The sequence below is a fragment of the Trachurus japonicus genome, chromosome 13, assembly GCF_045865225.1.
Source record: "Trachurus japonicus isolate A0001 chromosome 13, Traja_1.0".
In the NCBI taxonomy this organism is placed as follows: Eukaryota; Metazoa; Chordata; class Actinopteri; order Carangiformes; family Carangidae; genus Trachurus; species Trachurus japonicus.
The window spans coordinates 22,890,666-22,916,392 of NC_140919.1; the positions used below are offsets into that span (position 1 = coordinate 22,890,666).

A 25,727-nucleotide genomic window follows, 5' to 3' on the forward strand; every position below is an offset into this window, starting at 1 on the left:
TACAGATATCAAGGTGCTTTTTATTAGATGAAGATCCAATGATATATAGTCAACATCAGCATCCTCCTTTACAAAAGACATTAAAATTGAAACATTTTCAGTAAAAAAGTAGTATCGTACAGCCAATGTGGGGTACCAGAGAGAAAGCATGACATGACCTAAATCATATTCATTCATTCATCGTATAGATCATAGATAAAACACAATACATTAACACTATTTACAGTCTGTAACACGGAGGTTGACATGAATGGTAATCCTCATGGTGAATACAGTAAATAGAATATATTTATATATTAAGATCTTTTGTTTACAAAATCATAATGCATTATATATATCACAGAGAAAGGCTATCCACAACCTTGGCTTTCAGCTATGCACACACCCCCTAGTTTTGCAACACTTTGTCCAAGCAAAATCTTTTGTTTGGTCAACTTATTGTTGATGGGTGGGTTCTTTGGTTGTGCTGGGTTTAATGTCACAGCGTCCGACTGAGCTGCTGAGTGTTACTGAAGAACGACAGTTATCTGTTTAGGTTTGAGTTTTGATCAGGGCTCACCATATTATACAGGGCAACGTCTAGGATCACATTTAGTGCTTCTGTGCCTTTGCAGATGGATCTCACAGCAGGAACGGACTGGGATGCAACTGATAAGATGTTGTGTTACAGCACAAGGTTTCAGTGCAACTCCACACATTTTTTTTCACAAAAACATGATGAGGACCAAGCACAAAACTGGTCACAAAACTCTTTTAGTTTTAGATCATGCATGCATTAATGTTCCACAGGGTGGAGGCAGCTGCAATGGATGCTCTCATTTGAAAATACAGTAACACATTTCCATCAGAGAATAGCACATTCAGCACATTTAGAGGGATCCTGGATTTAGCAAAGAAAAGTTAGCATCGAGGTACCCGAGCAATGTTTCTCACTAATGTTTTCTCACATATTACCCAGGTGGCTTAAATCACAGGCCCATGATGCATGAGAACTATTTAGTAAGATAACCAAGGAGGGGAAAACAATCAGAAAAATTATGTAAAAACTGGGTCAAAACTTAAGATAAGAATAATTAAATGGATCTATTTAATGCATTGCTTCATAATGTTGCCCGGTAGGTTTGTTATAATGTTTTGTGCAGGTCAGTTAGTGAAGTTCATTGTAACAGCAGTTAAACAGCAGTCATCCCAGACTGAAAGAGAGTGATAGGTATCACCTTTATACATATTCATCAACAGTGCACACCTCTGTGCTCGTGTATGTACATTGTACCTTCAGTAAAGGTAAATAATAACTTACTTTTAGTGTTTGTTTTTTTTTCCTATTTGCATTTTCCCTTGGCCTATGAAACCAGTCATGTGCTGGCCATTTGTTTCCTTTAATCAAACTATATGGGGGTCTGTTATTTGCATGAGAGCAAGGGGTTGTGTTGATCTGACTGATCATTAGCTGACAGAGCTTTATCACCTTTGCCCATACAACAGCACACAGATACTCACTGTGCTTGCTAACCTCTGGGAGTCCCTGCTTAATTAGCTCACCTGAGACAAGCTTATGTTGTGTTCTATACATCTGCAATTCTACCTGCCCAAGAAACAAAGGTGGACACAGCGATGTGTCTCCCGACACCAGACACACATGGGGCGGATCAGCAGATCACATTACACGATTCGAAGGATGTGTATCGAAGGATGAATAAAACCCAGGAGAGCTGCTTTGCTGCTGCAAGAGCAAATTCCTGCAAGGTTTTAGGACAAGCCGGTGGTTGTCCGTCTGTATCTCTTCCACTCTCGGGCCACCCTTCTCGTCCTGAACTACATCACTGGCAAGACATGGAGTGGATCCCAGCCAGGAGCCATTAAAGCCACTGCATAACTGGATCAGGATTTTCCCCTCCCCATCATGTTGAGTGAGCAGCCCACGCACAACCCCGCACACCCCCTCTGCCACAACCCAACGTCCATGTGCTCGGGCCTCCGTGCCAAGCCTCAGCGCCAGGCCTCATCACTGGCCCAGCTGGCATGGCCTCGGTCAGCTGGATTTGCTATAATCATCTTAGGTCATCTCATTCACGCTCTGGACAGAGAGAAGGTCCATCAGCTCTTTACCCAAGGCCAGTGAACACCGTCCGGCTGGGCCACATGGGCTCCTTCTGGCTAGATTTCTACTGATTTACCCGTCGACAACTGGTTTTTCAACATTATTGTTAGAGAAGGTGCATGACTTCACACAATGAAGATATCTCCTGGCAGGTACACGGGGAACATTATCACCTTTTTTTAAGAGTTATCATGTTTCAGTTTTTTTTTTTTAATATAAAAAACGTGAAAATGAGACATCTTGCCTTTTTATTGCTGGCCAGTCACCTAGTCCTGCTAGCTGCGCACAAGCCTGCCTAGTCTGTCTCTCTGTCAAGCTGGGATGTCTGGGGACCTTGATGTGTTTTGTGTGTTTGTGTTTGTGTGTGTGTGTTTACATCAAGAGGTGTGGTAGGGAGGGATGGGCAGAGTTACAGAGGTTAATAGTAAATCAGCCAAACCAAAGTCACACACTCACCCACCACACATGACCCACCATGCCTCCTCCCCCCTCCCCCCTTTGTCTTCAGTCCATTTGTCCATCCATCCAGCCACCCCGTCACCCCCCTCCCATCCACAGCTGCGGTCATGTCCCGGTTCCTTGTCCCTCAGTCCCAGCCGTTGTCCTTGATCATGTGAGCCAGCTCGATGATGAACTTGCCCTCTTTATATTTCTGACTGCTCTCAAAGGCATGTTCCTGCAGGGTGTGGCAGAGGACAGGAGACAGAGAGACACAGCGTTTAATTGAAATGACAGATGCACAGACAGTAATAAGAAGACAAACAGAGAGTAGGGTAGTAAAGGAATGACACAAGCAGAATAAAAAAAAAACTTGCTCCGGACAGTCTTTTCAATCCTTGACTCAATTCTGGCCTGTCTCTGCTCCTGGCTCTTTGGAAGCTGGTTATATAACCATCAGTCACAAATACTGCAGAGGAGCCTGCAGAATCAAACCTGACCAGACTGGATCGTTACACCTTACATTGGCAGGGATGTGTCTCTAGCCACTGAAAATCTGCCATAGAAAAAGAAAACCAAAAACAAAGGCCACAGGTTTGAGCCTTGCGACTGCTACCACTGACATGGTGTGCTATTATTTTACAGGCTCTAATGTCTATTTCCACTGTCAGGTGTGTAATCCAAAATTCCTGTGGAAAATATGAATAGGATTCAAAAGAAATGCCAGAGCAAGAGTCTGAACTACACTGACGCTAAATAGCTTCACTAAGTGTTGCTCTATTAAGTAGGGGTGCACCGATTATTCGGTAACCGAATATATTCGGCCGAATATTGCAAAAAAAGCAACATTCGGCCTTCGGTGGAATGAGCGCAAAGCAAGGCCGAATATTTTAAAAAAAAAAAAAGTCTGATAAATACGCGATCGCGCGACGATGGAAACGGCAGCTTAAACCCCATGGAGCTTTATTAGTAGGTGACTCCTGTTATGTTTAAGAAGGCGCTGACAACGACTGTGTGCTAACTCCGTGCTTTTATTATAGCTTGTTTTCAGGTGACTTCTAGAACACACGTCATACGTTACGTTTATGGCTGACGTCATGCCGTCATGACTCTAACCCGGCGTAGAGCCGTACACTACATTTACCACCCCCCCTTTTAATAACTCGAACCAGTACAGCAGAACATTCTTTTAACAAATCAACCTGGCTGACAAAACCGGGTAGACTACCGGTTTGCCTGCATAGCCCTGTGAGTTATTCTGCCACATGACAGGCTATGCACTAGCTAAACTTCAAAAGTCTGTAATGTAGTCTTTGAGGTAGGATGGCCTCTGATGGGCCCGAGCTGGGCGCAGCCCGAGCCAGTGGTTCAGCCAGTGCATCTGGCTCAGGCGGGTGTGCAGCCGGGGCCTCCGGCCATGCCTCAGGCTGTACCTCCGGAACGTCCCAGTCAGCATCCGCATGACGCTGCTCGATTGCAGCGGCCTGCTCAGAGTCCGATGGCGGCACCATCTTCCTAAGGCGGTTAGCATGCCAACGCGACCCGTCAGCCAGGCGGAAGGTAGCCGGCCCCAGCTGTGCTGTGATCTGCTGTGGTGCGGACCAGAACGAGAGCAGTTTGTGGGACCGACTGGGACGACGAATCCGCACCCAGTCCGACACTGTGAGTGCAGGGAATCTCGCTCGATGTCCTCTGTCAAACCGCTGCTTCATACGCCGTTGCTGCTCTGCCACCCTGTTCCTCAAGGACGGTGCCGCTGCTGAAGGGTTCCCTGTTGTAGGGCGCAGACGATCCAGGGGAAGCTGCAGTTCACGTCCCAACATCAAGAGGGCTGGAGAACTGCCCGTCGTTGTGTGTGGTGTTGCTCTGTAGTGGAGCAGAGTACTCTGCAGTGCCGATGGAAACGGGAAGCTGTCTGCCAGATGTGCTCTGAGCCCGTTCTTGAGTGTCTGGTTGAACCTCTCCACGCCGCCGTTAGCCTGTGGGTGGTAGAAGGCTGTTCTAATGTGCTTGATTCCTCTCCCCTCCGTGAAGGAAGCGAAGTCGGCCGAGATGAACTGGGGCCCGTTATCGGTGGTGATGGTGTCTGGAACTAGCCTGGCTCTCGCCAGACCCTTGTAGTTCCGCAAAGCTCCACCAGAGGCGCTACGCTCAGCTTCACACAAGGGTCTGGACCCGAGGCCAATGCAAACTTCTTCCCCGGAGCAAAAAATAATGAACCAATCAGGATCGCCGGGCGGGACTTTCTGAGGTGTGACGTAGCGCTGAAGCGACTGTTTGAGTCAAACAACCATGCAAACAACAATGGCGGCTCGCAGTGAGTGGTTGAAGTAGCACGTCATTCAAGATAACGGACAAGTGGTTTATCCAATCACATACAAGATTTTTTTACAAGGCCCCGCCTTCTGAAATTAATCGCCTATGGAGCAGTCCCAGACCCTTGTGTGGAGCTCAGCGTAGCTTCGCGGAACTACAAGGGTCTGGCGAGAGTCAGGCTAGTCTGGAACGCCCCAGCGTGCAAACAGGGAGGAGAGGAAATCAGTAACCACCTTGGTGGTGACGGAACCGGCGGGAAGGACCTCAGGCCATTTGGAGTGGAGATCGTAGGCGACCAGCAGAAAGCTGGGGGACGCCGTGGAGCTCGCCGCAGATATCCAGCTGAATGTGGGTCCACGGTGTTTGTGGCCACGGCAGGGGCTGTAAAGGCGGAGGCGGGGGCAGACCAGTCTTACCGCTGGTGAGGCAGGCTGTACAGTCCTTCACCATCACCTCCACGTCTCTGTCGATGCCCGGCCACCAGACGGAGCCCCTGCAGCGCTGCTTAACCTTCACAACGCCCAGGTGACCTTCATGCATCATGGTCAGGACGCGCGCACGCAAGTTACTGGGAACCACTGTACACAATCCCCGTGCGACGCAGACATCATTCCAGCAAGAGAGCTCGCCCTTGACGCGGTGGAAGGGCACCAGTTCATCCGAGACTCTAGCGGGCCAGCCCTCTTGGATAAACGTGCGGAGCTGGGCGAACACAGGGTCCTGTTCGGAAGCAGCCTGGAGCTCCTGCAAAGAAACGGCTGCTTGGAGGGGCGAGTGCAGCATGAGGATCAGTTCTGGCTCGGAGGGGTCCTGGACGGTGTCAGGCACAGAACCGGGCGTGGCTCTGGAGAGCAGATCTGCCACGACATTCTCTCTGCCAGGGGTAAACTGTGTGGTGAAGTTGTACGCCTGCAGCCTCTCAGACCACCGATAAAGGCGCAGCGACTTGTGGCCAGATCCAGTTGTGGCCAGTAGGGCGGTGAGGGCCTGGTGGTCCGTCCGCAGGGTGAAGTGCCGCCCGTACAGGTACATGTGCCAACGTTCACAGGCCCAGACGCAGGCCAGCGCTTCCCTTTCCCCCACCGAGTACTTGCGCTCAGTCGGAGTGAGAGATCTCGAAGCAAACGCCACTGGCAGCTCGACCCCTTGCTGGAGTTGGGACAGGACGGCGCCGACTGCTGTGTTGGAGGCGTCACAGGTCACGAGCGTAGGACTCAGCAGGTCAAAGTGGGCAAGCACCGGCGGAGAGGTGAGCTGGGACTTGAGGCGGCGAACAGCGGCACGGCATGCGGGGGTCCAAGCCCAGGGTGCGTCCTGCTTGAGAAGGGCGCGCAGTGGTGTAGTAGTCTCAGAGTAGTGGGGAAGAAAGCGCAGGTAATAGGCTGTCATCCCCAGGAATGAGGATAGCTGGGCGGGGCAGGAGGGCTCAGGTAGGCGCAGGACAGCATCGACATTTGAGTGGAGCGGGCTCAGACCGTCGCTCGTCAGGCGAAACCCCACAAATTCAATGGCAGACGCTGCGAAGATGCACTTCTCCCCATTCAACGTGAGGTTGTGGCTGCTGAGGGCGTCGAGCACCCTGGAAAGGCGCTCGTCGTGTGTGGCTGACGTCACCCCGTGAACCACGATGTCGTCGAGGTATACAACCACACCTGGGATGGTTGCAAAGATGGTGGCCATGATTTTCTGGAAGCAGCTTGGGGCAGAGCTCAGGCCGAAGGGCATGCGGGTGTACCGAAAAACCCCCATGTGGGTCACAAAAGCAGTGAGGTTGCGACTGCCAGGATGTAAAGGGACCTGTAGATAGCCTTGGCGGAGGTCGAGCTTGGAGAAGACTGTTGAGCCATAAAACTTAGCGGACAGCTCCTCCACCGTAGGCAGTGGGTATTTATCTGGGATCACTGCCCTATTTACCTGCCTGAGATCCACGCAGGGGCGCAGGCCACCTGACTTCTTCTTCGCCACCACCAGGTTAGAGATCCAGGGCGAGGCATCAACTCGCTCAATGATGCCGGCGTCCAGCAGTTTCTGCAACTCGGCCGTGACGTCATCTCGTAGGGCGAGGGGCAGCCGGCGTAAAGGTTGGATGACTGGGGGCATAGCCAGGTCAATGAGTGGCTGGTGGTTGAAGGCGGTAAGGCAGCCCAGCCCGGCGAAAAGTGACGGCCAGCGGTGTTGCCAGGGTGTGGACACTGTCAGTATGGTGGCACCCATGTTGTCTGTGATAGAAAAGCCCAGGGCGCAGAACAAATCGAACCCCAGGAGGTTGGCGCCATGGCGGGACACCTGAAAGGTGAATGCTGGGAGGGCCCTGGAGCCGTAGCGGACAGAGAAAGTGGCAGTGCCCACCATGCCGATTTTAGTGTGTCCATAGCCATACAGCTCCTCTGCGTCCGCCCTGATCGCCTGTTGGGGAAAGAGCCGCCGGACTGTGGACTCGTTGAGCAGAGATCTGGAGGCAGCAGTGTCCAGCAACAGTGGTAGGCATACTCCATCTAGCTCCACCGTGCACCAGGTGAATGGCTTGGCATTGGAGCCCACAGAGTGGATGGTGGTCGGGCTTGGCGGGCAGGGTGAGCGGGGTTGGGGGTTTGTGGAGGCAGGTGCGGAGCGGCACACTTTGGCGAAGTGGTTTAGCTTACCGCAGCGCTGGCACCTCTGCCCCATGGCTGGACACACTGATGCGCGGGAGAGGTGGGAGGAAGAGCCACAATTTCCACATGGCCGGCGTCCTGTAGCCCCCTGGCGTCCCGCGACGTTTACCTCGAGGTCGAAAGAGGGTTGAGCAGACGGGGCCACTGTCTGTGCCAAGGCGGCGGTGAGCGGGGGCGTCGGGCTTGACGCCGCTAGCCACGATGCTAACTGAGCAGCCGACTCAAGCTGGAAGGCTATTTCCACCGCCTTTGATAGCGGCAGGTCGTCCGGTGCCGTGAACAGTTTCTCACGTAGCTTAGGGTTAACTGTGTGCTCTGCTAGCTGATCTCGAATCATCTCCTCTTCTAACAAGCCGAACTGACAGAGGCTGGCCAAACACCGGAGGTCGGTGACGTACTGATGAACCGACTCACCCGGCCGCTGTCGGCGTTGACGGAAGATAATCCGCCGGACCACGACGCTCTGTGGCGCGGCGAAATGTCTCTCCAGCACGGTGACACAGTCCGTGTATTCCGGCGCGGGTCCGAGAGTCCAGAAGATGCGCTGTCCCTCGTTGCCCAGGCTGTGGATTAGCATGGCTCTTAGCCTAGCTTCAGGAGCGTCGGTGAGACCCATGGCCGCTACAAACGTCTCAAACGACTCATACCAGCGGGACCACGGGATCGGTGGCTCACCAGGCAGAGCGAGGAACTGAGGCAAAGGTGAATGTGGAAGCTCCATCCTTGTCGCCAATGTTATGTTTAAGAAGGCGCTGACAACGACTGTGTGCTAACTCCGTGCTTTTATTATAGCTTGTTTTCAGGTGACTTCTAGAACACACGTCACACATTACGTTTATGGCTGACGTCATGCCGTCATGACTCTAACCCGGCGTACAGCCGTACACTACAACTCCTACTGTTACTGTACGTTCACACCAAAAGCTTCCAAAGCGTCAAAAACGCCGGAAGTCAATTCATTTTCAATGAGCGCCCGGCGACACTGAGCGTCCAGAGCGTCAACAGGCGTCGCCGCGCTTCCAAAGCGTCCAAAGCGTCACCAGATGAGAAGTTGAGCCAGGTTTAACTTTAGGGTAATGAGCTATGACGCGGTTAAGCGGCAACCGGCGGCAGCCTGTCAGAATAGAGATGTTCGTCGGCTGCCTTTTTTTCTTCTTTTTTTTGTATTTCGTCTCCCAATGACCAGCGCGAATGAACTTTGACGTCAGTCACGTGACGAGCGGCCAAAGCGGCTGAAAATATTTGCCGTTTTGGGAGCTGTCTTGTCTGACGCCCAGCCTCGAGCGTTTTTGACGCTTTGGAAGCTTTTGGTGTGAACGCACAGTTAGAAAAACAACAGCAACAAGAGCAGTGGGGGGGAAGCTGCACAGCGACCGCGCGCACCGTTGCACGTCGCTCCAAGAGCCCGGTGCGTCCTCTCGCAGCGGAGACACGGCCACTGAGAGGGCTGAGTGAGGGACCGTTCCTGTAGGAATTAATCATTTAAAAACCAAACAACAACATGCTGAGTAGGCTAAGAAAGGGAGAGACGGCTGCAGCAGTTAAAACGAAAGTTCCTCGTCCCAGCATGTCGCCAACTCCGTCCGTGGCCGACGTCTTTTAAAACAGTGTTTCCCAACCTTGGGGTCGGGACCCCACGTGGGGTTGCCTGAAATTCAAATGAGGTCGCCTGAAATGTCTAGCAGCCTAATTGATGAATTAAAAAAAATCTGACCAAGAAAGGTTAGAAACCACTGTTTGAAAAGACACTTGGGTTTTTTTGGAATGTACTTGCATAGATCTTTCAGCACTCACAATGGGCCGATATAAATGAAAAACTTTATTTAACTTCTTGTGCTTTTTTGATGAGCAACGGCAACTGGAATATTCAAAAACTGTCAGAATAGTCAATAAACATTTACTTTCTTTGAAAATTAAGTTTAAAAAAATATTTTATTTAAAAACTTTATAACCACTTTCGGTATTCGGTATTATTCGGTTATTCGGCCAAGCGTTTTGATTTTATTCGGTATTCGGCTTCGGCCAAAAAATGCCATTCGGTGCACCCCTACTATTAAGGAGAAAAATGCCATTTTACACCATAATTGTACATTTTCACCCTTTTTATTTATTACTTTTTCCTTATATTCTGACTGCAAAATGTCAATCATTTGAAAAGCATGAAAGCCCAGTTCCTAAGATGTTTTTCTAACTAAAATTATGCACCTTAACTATTGTTTTTCATGCTAAATAGCAAAAAACAGCTAACAACAATACATACAAACAAACAATTAATATTAACTCTTTGACTGCCAGCCATTCTCACAGCAGCTTCCTCCAGCTTGCCAGGCATTTTCCAGCTTTTTGACTGATTTCCGTAGACCCACCATATATTATGTACTGTTACTACATACACATTCAACCCATCAAATGAAAGATGACGGTCTCTAGTTTCCAGCAAAAAAAAATGTCCAGTCTTGTGAAATTGGCGGTTGAATAATGCCATTTTGGCACCAAAATCTTGAGAAAAGGAGGTTTTTGTGTCTGCCGTCATTTTCAGGTGAACCAGTACAATTGGCTCCTTTATATTTTGCTTTAGTGACGCCTCAACATCTGTACAGTTGTTCTCTTGTAAACAACAACTAAATCAACACTGACAAATGACTTTTGATGACAAAAGACAAAACATTTAGCTACTGACACACACTACTGCAGCCTCTTTTTTTCTTTTCTTTGAGTTACAACTTTTTCTTTCCTTTTTTTTAGTGTGTGTGCGTACGTGACGTGTGCGTGTGCATGTACGTGTGCGTGCGTGTGTGTGTGTTTGTGTGTGTGTGCGCGCGCCTGCGCGGATCAGTTCGACAGGTTTTTGTAGCCGAAACACGGCGCTTTAGATCAGATCCAGCTTCCTCTGGTCAGCAGGCAGCGGTCTCACTCACTCTCTCTGTCTCACACACACATCTACACACACACATCTACGCACAGCCTACAGCTCTGGCTGACGTGCCCCCTGAACTCAGCCACAGACAGTCTACGCTCACAAGACACTCCCACCATCTTTAGCTCTCGTCACGTTCGCCGGCGCCGTCCGCTCCTCATCCACACTAGATCGCGGGATTTTCAAGCTGCTATCTGAGTGATTTCTCGCAAAATCTGGCGACTTTCCAAACGCTCTTGACGACTAACGACGAGCGATCAACGGGGTTGTTGTTACTAACGTTTGTGCTTTGTATCACGGAGCTTCGACGAGCTGCCGAGCCGCCATGAGCCCTGCCGCCGCCCCCTAAGCTCTCACCGGCGGCCAGAGTGTCACGGAGCGGCGCCGCTGCAGTCAGACACCCGCACCGCTCCGCGAGGGGGGAAAAACACGCTATATTTTTTATATCTCTCAATCCAAATGTGTTTTTCTGCACTTTATTTTGATGATACAAATCTGATCTTCACAGAGGAGTAGGGCAAGACATTCAACATGGCGTTGCCATTAAAAAAACGCTAAGACGAGTTATCTCGTCTTTGGCAGACTACGCTTGGATTCGCTAAGACCATAGACTGTAAAAAAAAATGGACGTAGACTTCCGGTCTGAAAAGTGAAGCCTATGCGGAAGTGACTTTACGTGCAATCCCAGCCGCATCCTGCAGGGGGTGGCTGCAGAAAGCCCTGGTTCCAATCCACTCCCATTCATTTTCAATCATGAAATACTCGCTCAATAATTTTTTTTCTCAACTGATAACGGTCTAAACAGCTAAAGTTTATCATCCTTAAATATGACCTGGTGGTCCTTCTGAAAAAAAATCTCTAATTATTTAGATATTAGTCCTTCCTGGTTGGTATAACTGACCAATCACCTTCCAGCACGGAATATGATTGACAGCCTGATGACTGAGACGTCACAGGTCAGATACAGTGGATCAGACACCGAGGATTAACACCGGAGGGGACCTCCCGTCGTTTGCGTATTGTGTTCAGTCAGTTTTAATTTAATTTCTGATATTTTGTCGATATGTGTGGATGATAGACAGCACAGGTGCAGTGCTGGCAGTTAATTAATTTCAGCCAGTTTTCGTTTCACCTTGTCCGACGGTGCTAACAGACCCGGAGGGAGCTGATATCACGGTTCGGTGAGTATTTTTTTCTTTTTCTGAACGCATAAAAATTATATTTAATTTGTTGTATATTCCAGAAGACCACTGATTACTTTCCCGTGTGTTCTCCTGTGTGTTCTGACCGGAGAACATGAGACTGTTACCGTCCAAGACAAGTTCATTTATAGTTAATGTGAATAATCGAGTCACACAGCTAACGTTAGCTGGCCGTTAGCTCCGTGTTAGCTCCGTGTTAGCCATGCTAACCGTTAGCTCGTCTCCGACTTTTACCGGACCGGGATAAATCCGGTTTAATATTTAACGACCAAGGCGTCATGTTGGCAGAACAGTGATCGGTAGGATCGGTCTACAAGCTGCAAAGCCCCCAGGCTTGCTGGTGTCATACTGTACTGATAAATACAATATATAGAGGTGGGGGTTTGTCATTTACTGCTGTAAATTCACACACAAATGTCTAATTGAAGCAGACAGTCACGCACCTGCCATGTTTTAATTTAAGTTCTTGTGTTTTACTGTGATTCTAAGGAGCCACAGTGAGAACTGAGTGACCGGTGCCAACAGAAGGAGGACATCATGTGAAGTTGTGGAGCTGTGATGATGATGAAACCAGAGAACAGACCAACTGTTTGTTTATTATTCCATGTCCACATTTGACCTCACACTTTTTAGGATGAACTTAAAATTGACAGTGAAGATTTGGAAGCAGCTATTTTCATTCCAGTTAATACAAATGTTTTATTCAGTCGATGATTGTTATCATTGAAAATGTAATAATAAAGAAAGTTACTGTGATTAAATTGTAGTATTTCTTTTACATATTTACCATAACCTCATGGTCAATGTAATGTGACACTTTGGTGAATTATTGTTTTCAGTATCATAGATTAGTTGACAAGACACATCAGGAAAGCACAAGCTCTGATATTCATCTCTGGATGCTTTATTATTTCAAGGAGGGTAACAAGATTAAACATTTGTATTTTTCTTGTGTGTAGTGAAAGCATACATAGAAATAGTCCTGGAAAGTTTTTTCCTGAATTTATCATTGATTACAGCAGTGTGTCGTGGTGTTAATGTTACTGTAAAGGCCCATTAAAAATCAGTAAACCAAATCTTAGTAAATAAATTAATTTCATGTTTAAACTGCACTAGTAATTTCAGCATTTCACAGCATTGAAAACGTTTTATGAGCTGTGGATGATGTAAAGGTGAGCCATACTGTCAAAAGACAAGCTTGTATTGTATTAGCTGAATTTCCAGTACATCATCATGTTGGTAACCTGCAAAAAATATATATAATAGGAATGTAAAATAATAGCTAATAGCTGGGTGAATGCTGTAACGTGGTCGACAGGTCGGAGCTGCAGCAGCCGATCATCGGCGTAGCCGCTCGGCAGTTAGCTGGTGTTGCTGGGTAAATTAGCAGCCTCGGAGACACGGGTCCGACCCGCCCCTCGACCTCCTTGGCTCCGCCCCCTCGTCCAAATATGGTTTCTTCTGGCTCCAAAAATCAAAAATGGCGGCGCCCTGAAAGCCAATCTCCGGGCTTCACAAACGGCCCTTCACAAACCAATGGGTGACGTCACGGAGGGTTGCCACTTGGCTAAGACGAGATAACTCGTCTTTGGCAGTGAAAGAGTTAATATTAAACTTCACTATGTTAGTTGTCATTATAAGCTTCTTAGCCAACATACTAACATTAGTATAACACTAGGCCTAAGCCACATTTAAGATCAGGTGGTGTCGTGGCTGTAGACATGAAATCTCTCTAAATAGTTAACTAATCAATTTTAATGTTAAACTGTTACATCTTACATTATTGGACAAACTGATTAATCCAGGTGTGCCTGACCACTGTTGTGAGGTCAGACACACCTGGATTAATCAATTGGTCCAATACAGGAAAAAGACAGGAAATAAGCGAGCTGGCTTATTTCAGGAAGTAGTAGAGCTGTGCATAAAGCTCATTCCTTTTTAAAATTCATATATGAACATTATTTTGACAAAGCTCCTGTTGAAGGTTGTTTCCTCCTTTATTCATTTTGGATTATAACAAATCTAACTTGGTAGCAAATCAAAGCTATAGAAATGGCACAAAATAACAATTTCTGCTTACTCTCCAAGCCCATTAACGACTCTGTGTTTCCTCAAAACCCACTCATTCTCTGTAAGCCTCTGCATCACACAGTAGGTCGATACAAATGTTCTAAAACTGTGAAGCGTCTGTGCCTTGTTTTGTCTTCAGCTATTTTGGTTCAGAGCTGCAGACACACGTTATCAGATTTCTTAGTGTAGAAGTGCAGTAGGTCAAGTCTCTCAAAAGAACTTTGACGGGTGCTGAAATTGATATTAATGGCAGCTCTCCATTAAAGCAATACTTACCTTTCTGGAACTTTTGCACATTTCTTTGTCTAAGTTAAAATGCTATTAATAATCTGATGATACATTAAAATGTAAGAGAAACCCAACAGGGTTAAAAACTCATCATTTTTTCATTCTCATATAATTCTGAGAAAAGTCTGACCAATAATATTATTCGGTCCGATTAATAAGATTTGACGAGCGACCGAACCTGTAATCACTTTGTGCACCCCTCACCTCCTCTCCCCCCTCCCGACCAGGAAGAATGCTTATTGACAGAGCAGTAGCAGGACATGAGCAGAGGAGACTAGAGTCACAACCAAGGGGGCAGTTGTCGGTCTGAGAAGTGAAGCTCACTTCCGCGTTCAAAAAACTGCAATCCCCTCGGATTCCTCTGGGGGCTGGTGTCAGAAGGGAGCATTCCCCATAGACCCCCATGTTAAAATCGCCGACTTTACATCCTCAGTAAACATGTTAAAAGCCTGGTGTCAGAACGTTTTTTTCGTCTCAATCGATAGTTTCTACCCCCGCACACACTCTGAGGTGGGTGAATTTTTTTTTTACTCTACCGTTTTACTGTTATTAGGTTAAAATTCTGGCCAATTAGGGCGCGGAAACGTTGAGTGACAGGTCCGAGCAGCTCCGTGGACAGCTGCTTCGAGGCCAGTGGGCGGGTTCTCGGCCGGCCAATCCAACATGGCGCTGTTCAGGCCGCCATATTTGAGTCACAAAAACGACTCCCCAAAACCAATGGGTGACGTAAATAGTTTTTTAAAAGACCAATAACTGCAGCCGCAGCTGGTCGCGGAGTTTCATGTCTGATATTGTAACGTTATAGTGAGCAGCCCCGAGTGATACGTAAACACAGGAAGTCACATGTGTCTATAAAGCATCCAGTGCTAACGGCTAGGGGGCTAGGCTACTGTTAGCTCTGTGAGTTCTCCACGGTCCGGACCCGGTTGAACTCCGGACCGGCGCGGCTTGACTCGGCTCGGTCTGGATTTATTTTCGGCCTGAACCAGCGCATCAGGTGGCGCTGGTCCGGCCGTCAGCCCGGCTCGTTGAGAACTGTAATCTGTAACAATCACTTCCCCTGCGTCTCCAGTAGCAGTAGGCTAACAACAGTTTATTATAAAACTCATCAGTCATCATCACTCAGTCCGTTTATACGGTTTAAAACTCCGGTGTTGTGTTTGTTTATGTTGTTCCCGTTTCACTCGCGTTCCTGTTCTGTTTACCGTTGCCATGCCAACGCATGCCGCAGGGAGGGAGGGGGCTCGTGGAGGTGCAGCAGGAGGGAGAGGTGGGTGGGACTTGTGAGGGAGGTGGAGCTGTTGATTTTCAAATGTTTGTGCTGTGCTGAGTGAAATGCCAGATCGGTAAGTATTGCTTTAAGTCTTATTTAATGTTTGTGAGTGTGCGCATAATATGTGATCTCTGTTTTCTTTGCCTTGTGGGGTCCTGACAGGAATAGAAACCAACCGGAAAAATAGCCACTTGTGAAACTGGTTTACCAGGTGTTTGCCAGCCACCATAAGGAAAACAGTTATTTATAGGTGGAGAGGTTAAAGATCCATGTTTAAGGCTGGACACGTAGCATGAATGTATCGGTCAGAGGTTAAGCAACAAGTGCCGGTCAATGGAGCCTTCTCAGAAGTCAAACAACACGGATACTGTGTGTGTATGAGTTAACCCTTTAAGGATACAGTCACGTGCCCTACAGTATATAACGTCAACTCTCACCTCCATGTTGACAGGCCTCACCAGTGACAGCTGCACATGCTCAGCTCTGTTGATATGTAGACAGCTAACATGGAGACCTTGTTTAGTTCACCCTTGCATGGGCCTAAAATACCATCTGTACTAAATACATGGTGCTTGTGTGTTTTGACATGCTATATCACAGCTCTGCAGCGACTTTGACTGTAAATATAGCTGTGATATCGGCCAGAGCTACACGGTGAGGCTGTCGACATTATTTTAACACTTTGTTGAGAACCAGCCATACTGACAGTGTGTATGGGTTTAATTGACAACTACCACAGTTGTTATGAAAATTAACCATACTATAACAGCACCATTACAATAGAACTGAGTCGCGATCAAGATGTTTTTCACTTCTCCAAAATGTACAAAAACTCATCACAAGACAAATTTAGGCCTTTTTTTCTTGTCTCCATCTGCTCTGAGAGGTCTTTCTAATAAATAATGCAACCCACAGCTGCACCACTGCATTGACCCTGAGAGAAGAGCAGGTCCAAACATAATTAGGGTGCAAATAAAATTAGGAGGTGCTATAATAGCAATCTCCCAGCTTATCATCCTCTAACCTTAGATGCAGTTTGTGATGCTGTGCATCAGATCAACCAAGGACACTTACGTATTTCCAGCCCAGGGTCGTCTTGCAGTTCTCACAGTAGATATCTGCCACAGCATGCAGGCCTGTGAGCAAAACTCTCTCCTCTGCAGGGCCACACCCAACGTTCACCCTGAGTAAGGGAAAATCAGCGCGTGGGGAGGAAAGAAGAGAGGAAGGAGACACAAGCGGTTAAAAAAAAAAAAAAAAAAGTTAAAAAATACAGACATGCGAAAGTGGCTCAAGTTGTTCAGTTGCATGTACAGTATGATGTGATCAGAGTGACTCACTGCCTCACACCCACTCACACAGTGCACAGTGATGGGGCACCAGGCTGCAGAGCATAGATTCAAACAGCCTCATTTTCACACTCAATTCAGCTGATAATGACATCGCTCCGAGGCACATGCTGGCTCCATCTACACTGGAGCTTCAAAAACAACACACCTTCTACGTACTCTAAAACCTATTTTGTAAGCCCCGAGCATGTTGGATCATGTCTCTCAAGTGTGTCCAGCATGTTTTGCTATCACATAAAGTCACCAGCAAAACCACCTCTAAACATTTAGGCTGAAATGCAGCAGGAGATGTTTGGTCTTGGTGGACAGATACTCACACTGAGTTGAACAGATAGGCTCTGCCCTGGCTGCCCTGGAACGACTGCGGAGACAGATTGGAAAAAGCTTCAGGACTCTCGCCTTTAAGTCAAATAAGCACCCACATGTCCAATCAAGACAGTGTTTACTTTAACAGAGGTTCTTATTTTAAAACATGTACACAAAATCTATTTTAATTTCTACTTTAAATTTGTGTGTAGTCTCCTTTTACAGCCCATATGCTAGTGTTAACTGATCATAGTTGTCATATGCATGAGTAGCTTTACCACTAATAATGCAGGATAAAATTCTACATAAAAAGTGGTATTGTAAAGACACATTAACCAGATATATTTTGAGCAGTCGTCTTATAATCGACTGAAGGATGTTGTGCGCACATGAGTATGTTTTCACTATTGCATGTGGAAAAAGTGATAGTGCATTCATAATCCAATTCACTAACCAGCTTATAACATAATCCATGCACAGGCAATAGTGTGGCTACAGCTGATACACACATACAGGTGTTCAGTCTGTTGTTTGTTTTCATAGTTCATCTGTTCTCCCTCTTTTGATCCTTCAACAAATTTTGTCTTTTTTACTACTCTATACCATTTTATACTAAATACATTAAATTAATCGAAAGAGACAAGTACATTATGATAAACTGTGTGCTTTCAAAGTAAATCTTTGCCCATTATAAATCAAAACTTAAAGTAAAAATCATCCGACTGTGTAATTAGCTGCTTGAAATGCTGTCCCAATGGTTTCCAGGGACAACCGCTGTTGGTAAGATGAGACAAGTCACTGGAGCAGAGTGGTGTTGTTGTGCGCCGTCGTTACCTTGGAGATGAGCTCGTCGTGGTTGGCCAGGTGAGCTCGGCAGTGGATGCAACTGTAGGTTCGGTGGCAGCTCGGCAGGTACGCCTGGAAGGTCTTGGAGCGCGTCATTCTGACCATGGGCGGAGTTGGCGGGCGGTGCAAGAAGGGACTGCCAGCCCAGGTCGGCTCACAAGGGAAGCACCGCAACACGCAGGTGAGGGCCGTGGTGGGCGGTGGGTCGGGAGGCGAACACCTGTGCACAGAGGAGGAGGAGGATGACACAGCAGCTAATGGTTACATGGTTGTGTAACAGCTGCTTCCTTAAGCTGGTGTTGCAAACCCAGCCACAGGTGTATACTGCTAATTGCTGATGGGATTACAGTCTGCTCTGTGGATTTAGAGAATTCTCCAACCTGCCTGCATCTGTGAGACTCTTAAAAGCTATGATATGATGAGACACCGTGCATTATTAATGAGCCTGCGTCCCAGACTGAATCACTGATTTCACCTTTTAACTTTCAAGATGGAGACACTGATGGAAGTCTGCTGCAGGACTTTCATTCAAACATTGTACAGGTTTCCCAACACATCGTCAGGTATTAGTCCCAGTTGGTCAAGAGAACATTATGGGTGTCCAAGGCAGGGACAGACAAATGTGGAACAACTTTTTTTGCTTGGTTCTATTTTTGCTTTCATTGCTTCGTTCAAGCCATTTCCCATTTACCCTAGAGAGCCATTATCTCTAGGGAAGGACGGTTAGTCAGTCAGTTGGGCCACAACTTTGGCTCAAACTGAAACAACTCAACAACTAGCCTACTGAATGAATTTCCATGACATTTGTTTTAGTGCAAACACCTGGTCAAAATATATCCAATACTGGTATTTAGCTTAAAGGGACTACAAGGAGTTTCGGAAAGCGAAGTGTTTTCACACTACATTTCCCATGAGCCTCCGCGCGCATGGTGAAATTCTTGGACCGGCGCAAGACGGACGAAAGCAAAAACATTTGCCAAGAATGTTTTCATTAATCAAGAATGGAAGTCGGTGGTTCGAAGACGATCAGATACTGTCGTAGTTCCGACCATAAACTGCGATCTGGCAGTGTTATTCCCATGACCAGCCGGGCAGTGTCCGTGAAACCGAAACTAGGAAATGCTGGGCGAGTCGACCACTAAATAATAATATCAAAATAACTATAAAGACAAAATGATGGGTAATGTAGATTCATCCACATTAATATGAGACCCTTTTATAACCAAAAGCAAACTCCTCAGGGTCTCTTTAAAATATTATACCTGCTAAACTTCACCATGTTGGCATTTTGGAAAGGTAAGTACCACTGTGTCAGTTCACAGCAGACTGTTGAAAATGTAGCAGTTCATCAATGAATCAATAAAAGTACTGGCTGAAAATCAAAGCTATCATAAATTGGCGATGCAGAATCTTGTGCAGTTGTCGTCTCCGTTCTCAGTGCACACAGCCAGGCATGCAGAGCTAGCTCACATTCTGTGTTTAAGTCTATGAGGCTGCAGAGATAATCTGCTTAGCCTAGCACAACTGTGAGGATCGTGCTATGCTCTCTCTCCATGATATCCAAATAGACCGAGCCCCTAAAATACTTCTGCTGGTATGCCCTGGTGACTGAGAAGATTAGCAAGCTGGCCTGGGAACCCATCCCAGAGGCTTGGGGCCAGGAGGACAGGAGTGTTTTTTGACTGAACTGTACCAGAGAGACTGAAAGGTTAGAGGCCTGTGCTCTCTACCTTGTATGGCACTTGTGGTCTTTGAGGTTTTATTGCTTAATGCAACTTTAATTATGATTTTCTGTTCAACATACTATAGCAGTCACATGATATAATCTAGTTTATCCCCATGTAGCACTTTTCTTAAAGTTGTTGAGGAGCCTCACCTGTCTACCTGTCTATTTCAACTCCTATAACATGGCATTACTAACTAAATAACCCATCTTTATAGTTTGCAAGACAATGGCTTTCTACATAAAAATTCAGTTTAAACCTTTATAGGTTGTTTCATCACCTACACAATACACCATGTTGTCCCATTCTGTCTCCCCCTCTTCCTGTCTGTCTTTACTGAACCATCTGGAAAAACTAAAAAAATACTGAATGGGAGCAGGAGGCGTCTGTGAGTTCAGGACAAACAACAGAGAGGGGGGGACAGAGAGGGAGAGTGGCCTCTTTACTTTACAGCTCTGCAATATGATTGTTTTTAGTGTCGGACGGAGGCTGATAAAGGCTCCAGTGCTGATGGGAAGGACTGTTGGATATAAATAAGGCAGTGAGATGTGCCCTTGTTTTCTCTCCTCTGACTCGATGCCAGCGGCGTGGGACTGGAGCACAAAGACACGCTCAGTACAGTTGTCAGAGCTGACCCCTGACACACACACACACACACAAATATACAGACTGATGTTTAACCCAAAGCATGTTTGATCCTCTCGGTCATCTCAGGACTGAGGACAAGGAAGAAGTTTGTGCAGCATCCAGTCATATCTATTCCAAACACCAAGAAGCTTCCAAAAACTCCTTAATACTTTATTTATATTTGTGTGATGTTATATTACAAGAATATCATTTAAACTGAGCCCATTAGTCAGTTCATTGATTAGCTTAAATGCATTAAATTAATCTCTTTTGGTTCAAGCTGCTCAATTGTGAGGATTTAAAAAAAGAAAAAAATAATGTGTTTTATATCACTGCAAACTGAACATATTTAGATTTTGTGCTGTTGTTCAGACCGGACAAGACATTTGAAGACCTCACATTGAATTTCAAGAAATAGCAAAGGACATTTTTCACTATTTTCCTGCATTTGATAGGTTAGAGATTATCAATAAATCGTCTGATCACAGCTAAGTGATTAGTCTTAGGTACTGTAGGTAGCCTAATCTAAGAGCATAAGCTTTTTAATTAGAATTTAATTACATTAAATTTAAGCTTTGTTTAAGCCTCTACTGCTGTGTTTGGGACAAGACAAGACAGGCTGAACGTTGAAAACCTAAACGTAACATCCATCACAGATGAAGCCAGATGACACTAATGAGATGTTTCCAACGATGTGCAGTGTCGTTGGGATGTTGTTACAGTTAACTGTCAGCATGTTAACATAGTTCATCGCCTGATGCGCCACTGTACCTTTAAACGGAGCGACATTCAACAGCAGCTCAGGATTATAGTATTGCACGTGTTACGCATCTTCTCATTGGTCATACATAATCCATGTGGAGTCCTCTCTGTGTGTATTATCTGCAGTCACTCTGAAGAATCTCTTCATTACAAACAACAGAGTGCTAGTGTATGTCAGCCGCTTTAGATGGACAACAATACTTCTTACTCATGTGATTAAAAATATTTATTCTAATACAGAGGGGTTTTAGTCGACAGGACGATGGGAGGGGAGGGGACTTAACCACTAAAGTTTACATGTCTGTACCACTAGTCTGTCTGTCTGTCTGTCTGTGTTTGCTGTTTTCATCAGATCTTTAATAGGTTTGTGGCTGTTGGTCGAGCAAATGAGACATTGCAAGAAAAACCTTAGGTTCTGGTAACTCTATATTTCATTTCATTTAAGTATTTTATGGTGTTTATGTTTAATTTATTCTATGCAGTCTTTTCTGATTCAGTAATTATGAAAGCTGGCAAGTTAGTAGATAATGATAATAGAGGTTAGTTTAAGCCTTAAAGGGATGTTGCTGATTTATCAGCCATGACTGACGCTGATTTGGCCATAATATTTCTTTGAGACTGTACAACACGACTGACAGACTGACTGACTGTGGACAAATGTTTATAGGGTTTTGTCTTATATACAGACACTAATGACATAGTAACAACACAGAAATGAGGAACTGGGTAGCTGTAGAGACAATAAGTCTATCAACATCAGATAGTTTCCCAGAACAGGACAACACTCATCTTGGTGGGAGGACATGCTTGAAAATCATTTTTGCAAGGCAACATTGTTTGTAGGAACAAGGATGTTGCTGACACGTTGTAAACTGCTGATGTAGAGCTTTGCACTGAAAAAAAAAGCTCTTTGACAGAAGAACAGATAGCATAACTGATCGGACGACGACAGAAACTGATCGCAGAGATGCAGACGGGCTCCCGCAGCAGAAAATATTGTCAAAACCGACAAGCCGGGGCAAAAACTGTCTACATAACCTCAGTCTTTGGTGTTTATTCATCTTCTGCTGCTTTATCTCTCCATCAGCCTGTCTGTGTCTTTTCTCCTTCTGTCTCAATGCCTCTCAGAATATTTGTACTTTTCATTTTCTGTGTCACTCTGGCTATTCATCAGTCCTGCTGCAGGTCACTTGAGGTCACCGGAGCTGTGCATTCTGGTCATTTCTGGGTGTCATCACAAAAGGCTACGTGCCATGCATCTCACCAGTTGTATCACAACAAAAAAAAACCTTTGTTATGTAATGCACTGATGCTGCCGCTGCCGATGCTGCTCCTGACAATGAGTGAATTGAGAGCGGGAGAAAGACAGAGGGGAAGAAGAGAGATGTGAGAGGGGAAAGATGAGAGTCAGACAGGGACATGGAGTTTGCTTAATGAACAGAGAAAGACAGAGGGAAGAAGAAGCAGCGTGTATCTCCTTCGGCACTGGATGAGCTGTGTGTCCTACTCAGCCCACGAGCTGCGCCGACAATTTCTGTACTTGATGTACTTTCAGCGTGATCTTCATTCAGTGTTACACCGAGGCCAACAGCATACAGCAGGATGACATCACTGACTAGAGGAGGAAAAATCTCTTCTCTGCCTCCTCCCTCATATCAAATCTCACTGATGACACGATGCTCCTGCATCCCAGGTGTGTGTGTCTGGTTAATGTTGCTGTGTTTTACAGCCTTGAAAAAAGGCTAAAAAGAAAAAAAACACTATCTTGCTTGCTCATTGTGTTTATACTTGATTCCTAATTGATGTGTTGGGTTCATCTCTAAAGAATTTCTGAGAGGCTCACAAATGTTAACAGTGTCATAAAAAGCAACAAAAACAAAGTAGATGATGCAACAACAACAAAAAAAGAAAGATTTTGCTGGCACAGCACATTGTACACAACTTTTGTTTACATCTATAAGTCCGGTCGGTAAAGGATCACCTTTCAAGGCCTGCAACTCCTGTCTTCGATCACTGTGTATTGATCCCTCACATGATCAATAAATGTGTGCATGCAAACTCCGCAAAGGAAAACAGATAGCAAAGATAGGAAAGGTTGTGACTTGATTAGAGTGTCTGGTCTTGAACTGTCTACATGTGCTCACATAGATTTTGTTTAGTAGCCTAGATTTGTTTGTGTGTGTGCGTGTGTGTGTGTGTTGCGTTGTTGCAGTATTTCCACCAGCTGGCCAACCTGTAATTGACTTGTACAGAATGGCAGAGTGAGGGTGTCACATCATCCAAGTGTAACACATCAACAAGCAGAAGAGAACTTGCAGGTTTAAGGGCCAGAGCCGGTGTGTGTGTGTGTGTGTGTGTGTGTGTGTGTGTGTGTGTGTGTGTGTGATTATTGGGATGAATCATGCCACAGGCAGTGGCGCACTTTATCTGGGGCAAAACTTCAGCCACCACACGGAGCACAGATGGCGGGGATGCCTTGGCTCAGCAATGCTCACACACGCGCACCCTCACGAGCACGCGCGCGCGCACACCGCCCGCTTTGGAAGAGCTTTAGCGTCAACGATGTCTTTGGGCAGATCGATGAGGATCAGGTGGCTGCCGTCAGAGTTTGTGATCACATGAGCGTGCATTATATGATAACCCGCATCGATCACTGCTGACGTGCACAATGACAGTCGTGCGCGTGCACGCGGGTGATGGCGCATACGTGCAGGACTGCTACCACAAACAGCATGCGTCCTAATAATAACCACTAGACACAGAAGGCCCAATGCAGAGTACACTTCTGCATCCCATACACTTCCAAAACACCAGTCCACTCATCAAGAGGAGTTATGACAATAATATAATGCGTGTCAGCTGCACACAAAATAACAACTTCCTCTTTGTTGTCATTTTACAGCATGTGTACCTGCTGTCTTTGTTAAAAGTTGCCTCAGTGAAAAGAAAAAGAAAAAAGTATTGAACACACTGAACATAAGTACATGACAATCTTCAGCAATATCAAAACAGTGCGTAACAGTAGATGCAGCACAGTGGAAATAAAACGCAGAGGAAATCATTTTTACCTTTGAAGGGAAGAAAAAAACGATCTCCACGTAGCCTAGAAAATGTCGCACCTCCTCGTTTTTCCTCGTGGCAGTGCCAATCCTAAACCTCGTTTCGCATTCCTTCCCAGGCAAATTTCCTCTTCTCTCCGGCCCTGGCAAGTCTTGCAGAGACGCAATGTTTTGACGCGCAGCGATGCCCAGCAGAGTTTAGAGGAGGCAGAGACAGAGAGTGCGGACAGAGCCAGCCGGAGCGAGAGGACTCACTCCCTCACACTTCCGGGTTCGCAGGAAAACCGCAATGAAATAAGAATGGTATTCTTTTGTTGTAAAAAGGCCAGTCAGTCTCTGTCTTGATGTTGCACGTAGACTTTTAGCAGCTTAGTTCGCAACGTCTGTAACCTGTTCTGGTGTGTAGCTGTAAAATAGTCCAGTGACCATTCTGCGCATGCTCAGTAAAAGTCCTGCTAAGTTTAACACGTTTCTTTAGGCCTATTAGCCTACATAGTTTGGTAAAGAAATGAACATGGCAGTGAATTTGATTGTAGTGTTTGTTTTTTTCAATGGACACACAGTTGTGACTATTTACTATGACACCATTTTTCAAATTGCTGTAAGATAGCCTAGTGAAACGACTTTGTCTCATTAAAAATGATCCCATTAATTGTTATTCATTATGACCCAGCTTTTTCACAGCATATTAGAGGAAGCATTTAAGTAGACCACTTAACTGTTCGTAGTGAGGTATTAAATATCTATAATTATTAACCGTATGCAGGACAGGTCGCGCACTCCGGAGGCCGTGACCGTGAACCATCTTGAGAGCAGAGTTGACGATCTTTGGTTACAAAAAAAAAAACCACTGGTCGTTGACTTGATAAATTACTGACAGCTGCGTCAGCCAATCAGAAAACTGATCAGGCATAGCAACACCACGCTTATTGGTGGAGGGCGACAGAGAGAAGCCAATAATATCCGGGGAATCCAACATTTTTCACTGAACTCTCTAGAAAGTACACAAACCACCATTGAGAGTAATTTTTACTAAATAACGTAACGCAGACGCAGACGGGCACGAGGAGACTCCGCCTGTTCTTGTAAAAAGTCGAAAAATGTCGCCGTGGATGATTTTGTTGTTGTAACCAGAGACTGTAAAACTTAAGTCTGCAGCGCCATCTCCTGCCAGTCTGCAAGTACCAGATATACATCCATACAACCTGGCCAATATTACTACATAGGTACATACCAATTATTAAGGTTTTTTTTTCTTCTTCAAACGCTTTATTGATGTTAAACGCACTTATCAAATACTTTACGCCAAACAACATGTGGGATAAGACATTTTTCAGAGGCCCAAGCAGCCAGGTCCTACACACTGATTCTGTCAGTGTCACAACATATTCTAACACAAGTGTATCAGAAACTCATTTGAGCATGCAAAACAAATGGACACTGGGAACTGTATTTAATATGTAATCAAAATATTATTAATTTAATATTAATGAATGTAAGATCTGTCATATGATTGGTAGATCAAACGCCTTTCTCTCAAAGAATGGTGATTTTGGTATTTTATGATTGAGTGAAATGATGGGATTTACACCTAGGCAGAAATTACTAGGACAAAATGACAACAAACTGAAGTAATTCAAACTCCAATACTGATTTGACTGCAAAATCACCAACAAAATACAGTACATTCAACCAATACTACATTCAATACTGACCCTCACTGTGATCACAAGTTTGAAACTTTTGCGAATGTCAGTGGTATGATTATCCAAATAATCCTTAAAGACTCAAACTT

General features: G+C 45.8%; 1 protein-coding gene across 1 annotated transcript; it reads right to left on the reverse strand.

Moving 5' to 3' along the window:
* On the reverse strand, positions 1-24,343 carry ypel2b (yippee-like 2b). The gene is made up of 5 exons (XM_085795443.1): positions 23,942-24,343; positions 17,749-17,980; positions 16,926-16,969; positions 16,334-16,442; positions 1-2,777 (listed from the first exon to the last, which is right to left on the reverse strand). Exons 2-5 carry the CDS (start codon positions 17,863-17,865, stop codon positions 2,688-2,690), a joined length of 360 nt encoding a protein of 119 aa, XP_085651569.1. The 5' UTR covers positions 17,866-17,980; positions 23,942-24,343; the 3' UTR covers positions 1-2,687.
* Between the last annotated feature and the right edge of the window lie 1,384 nt (positions 24,344-25,727).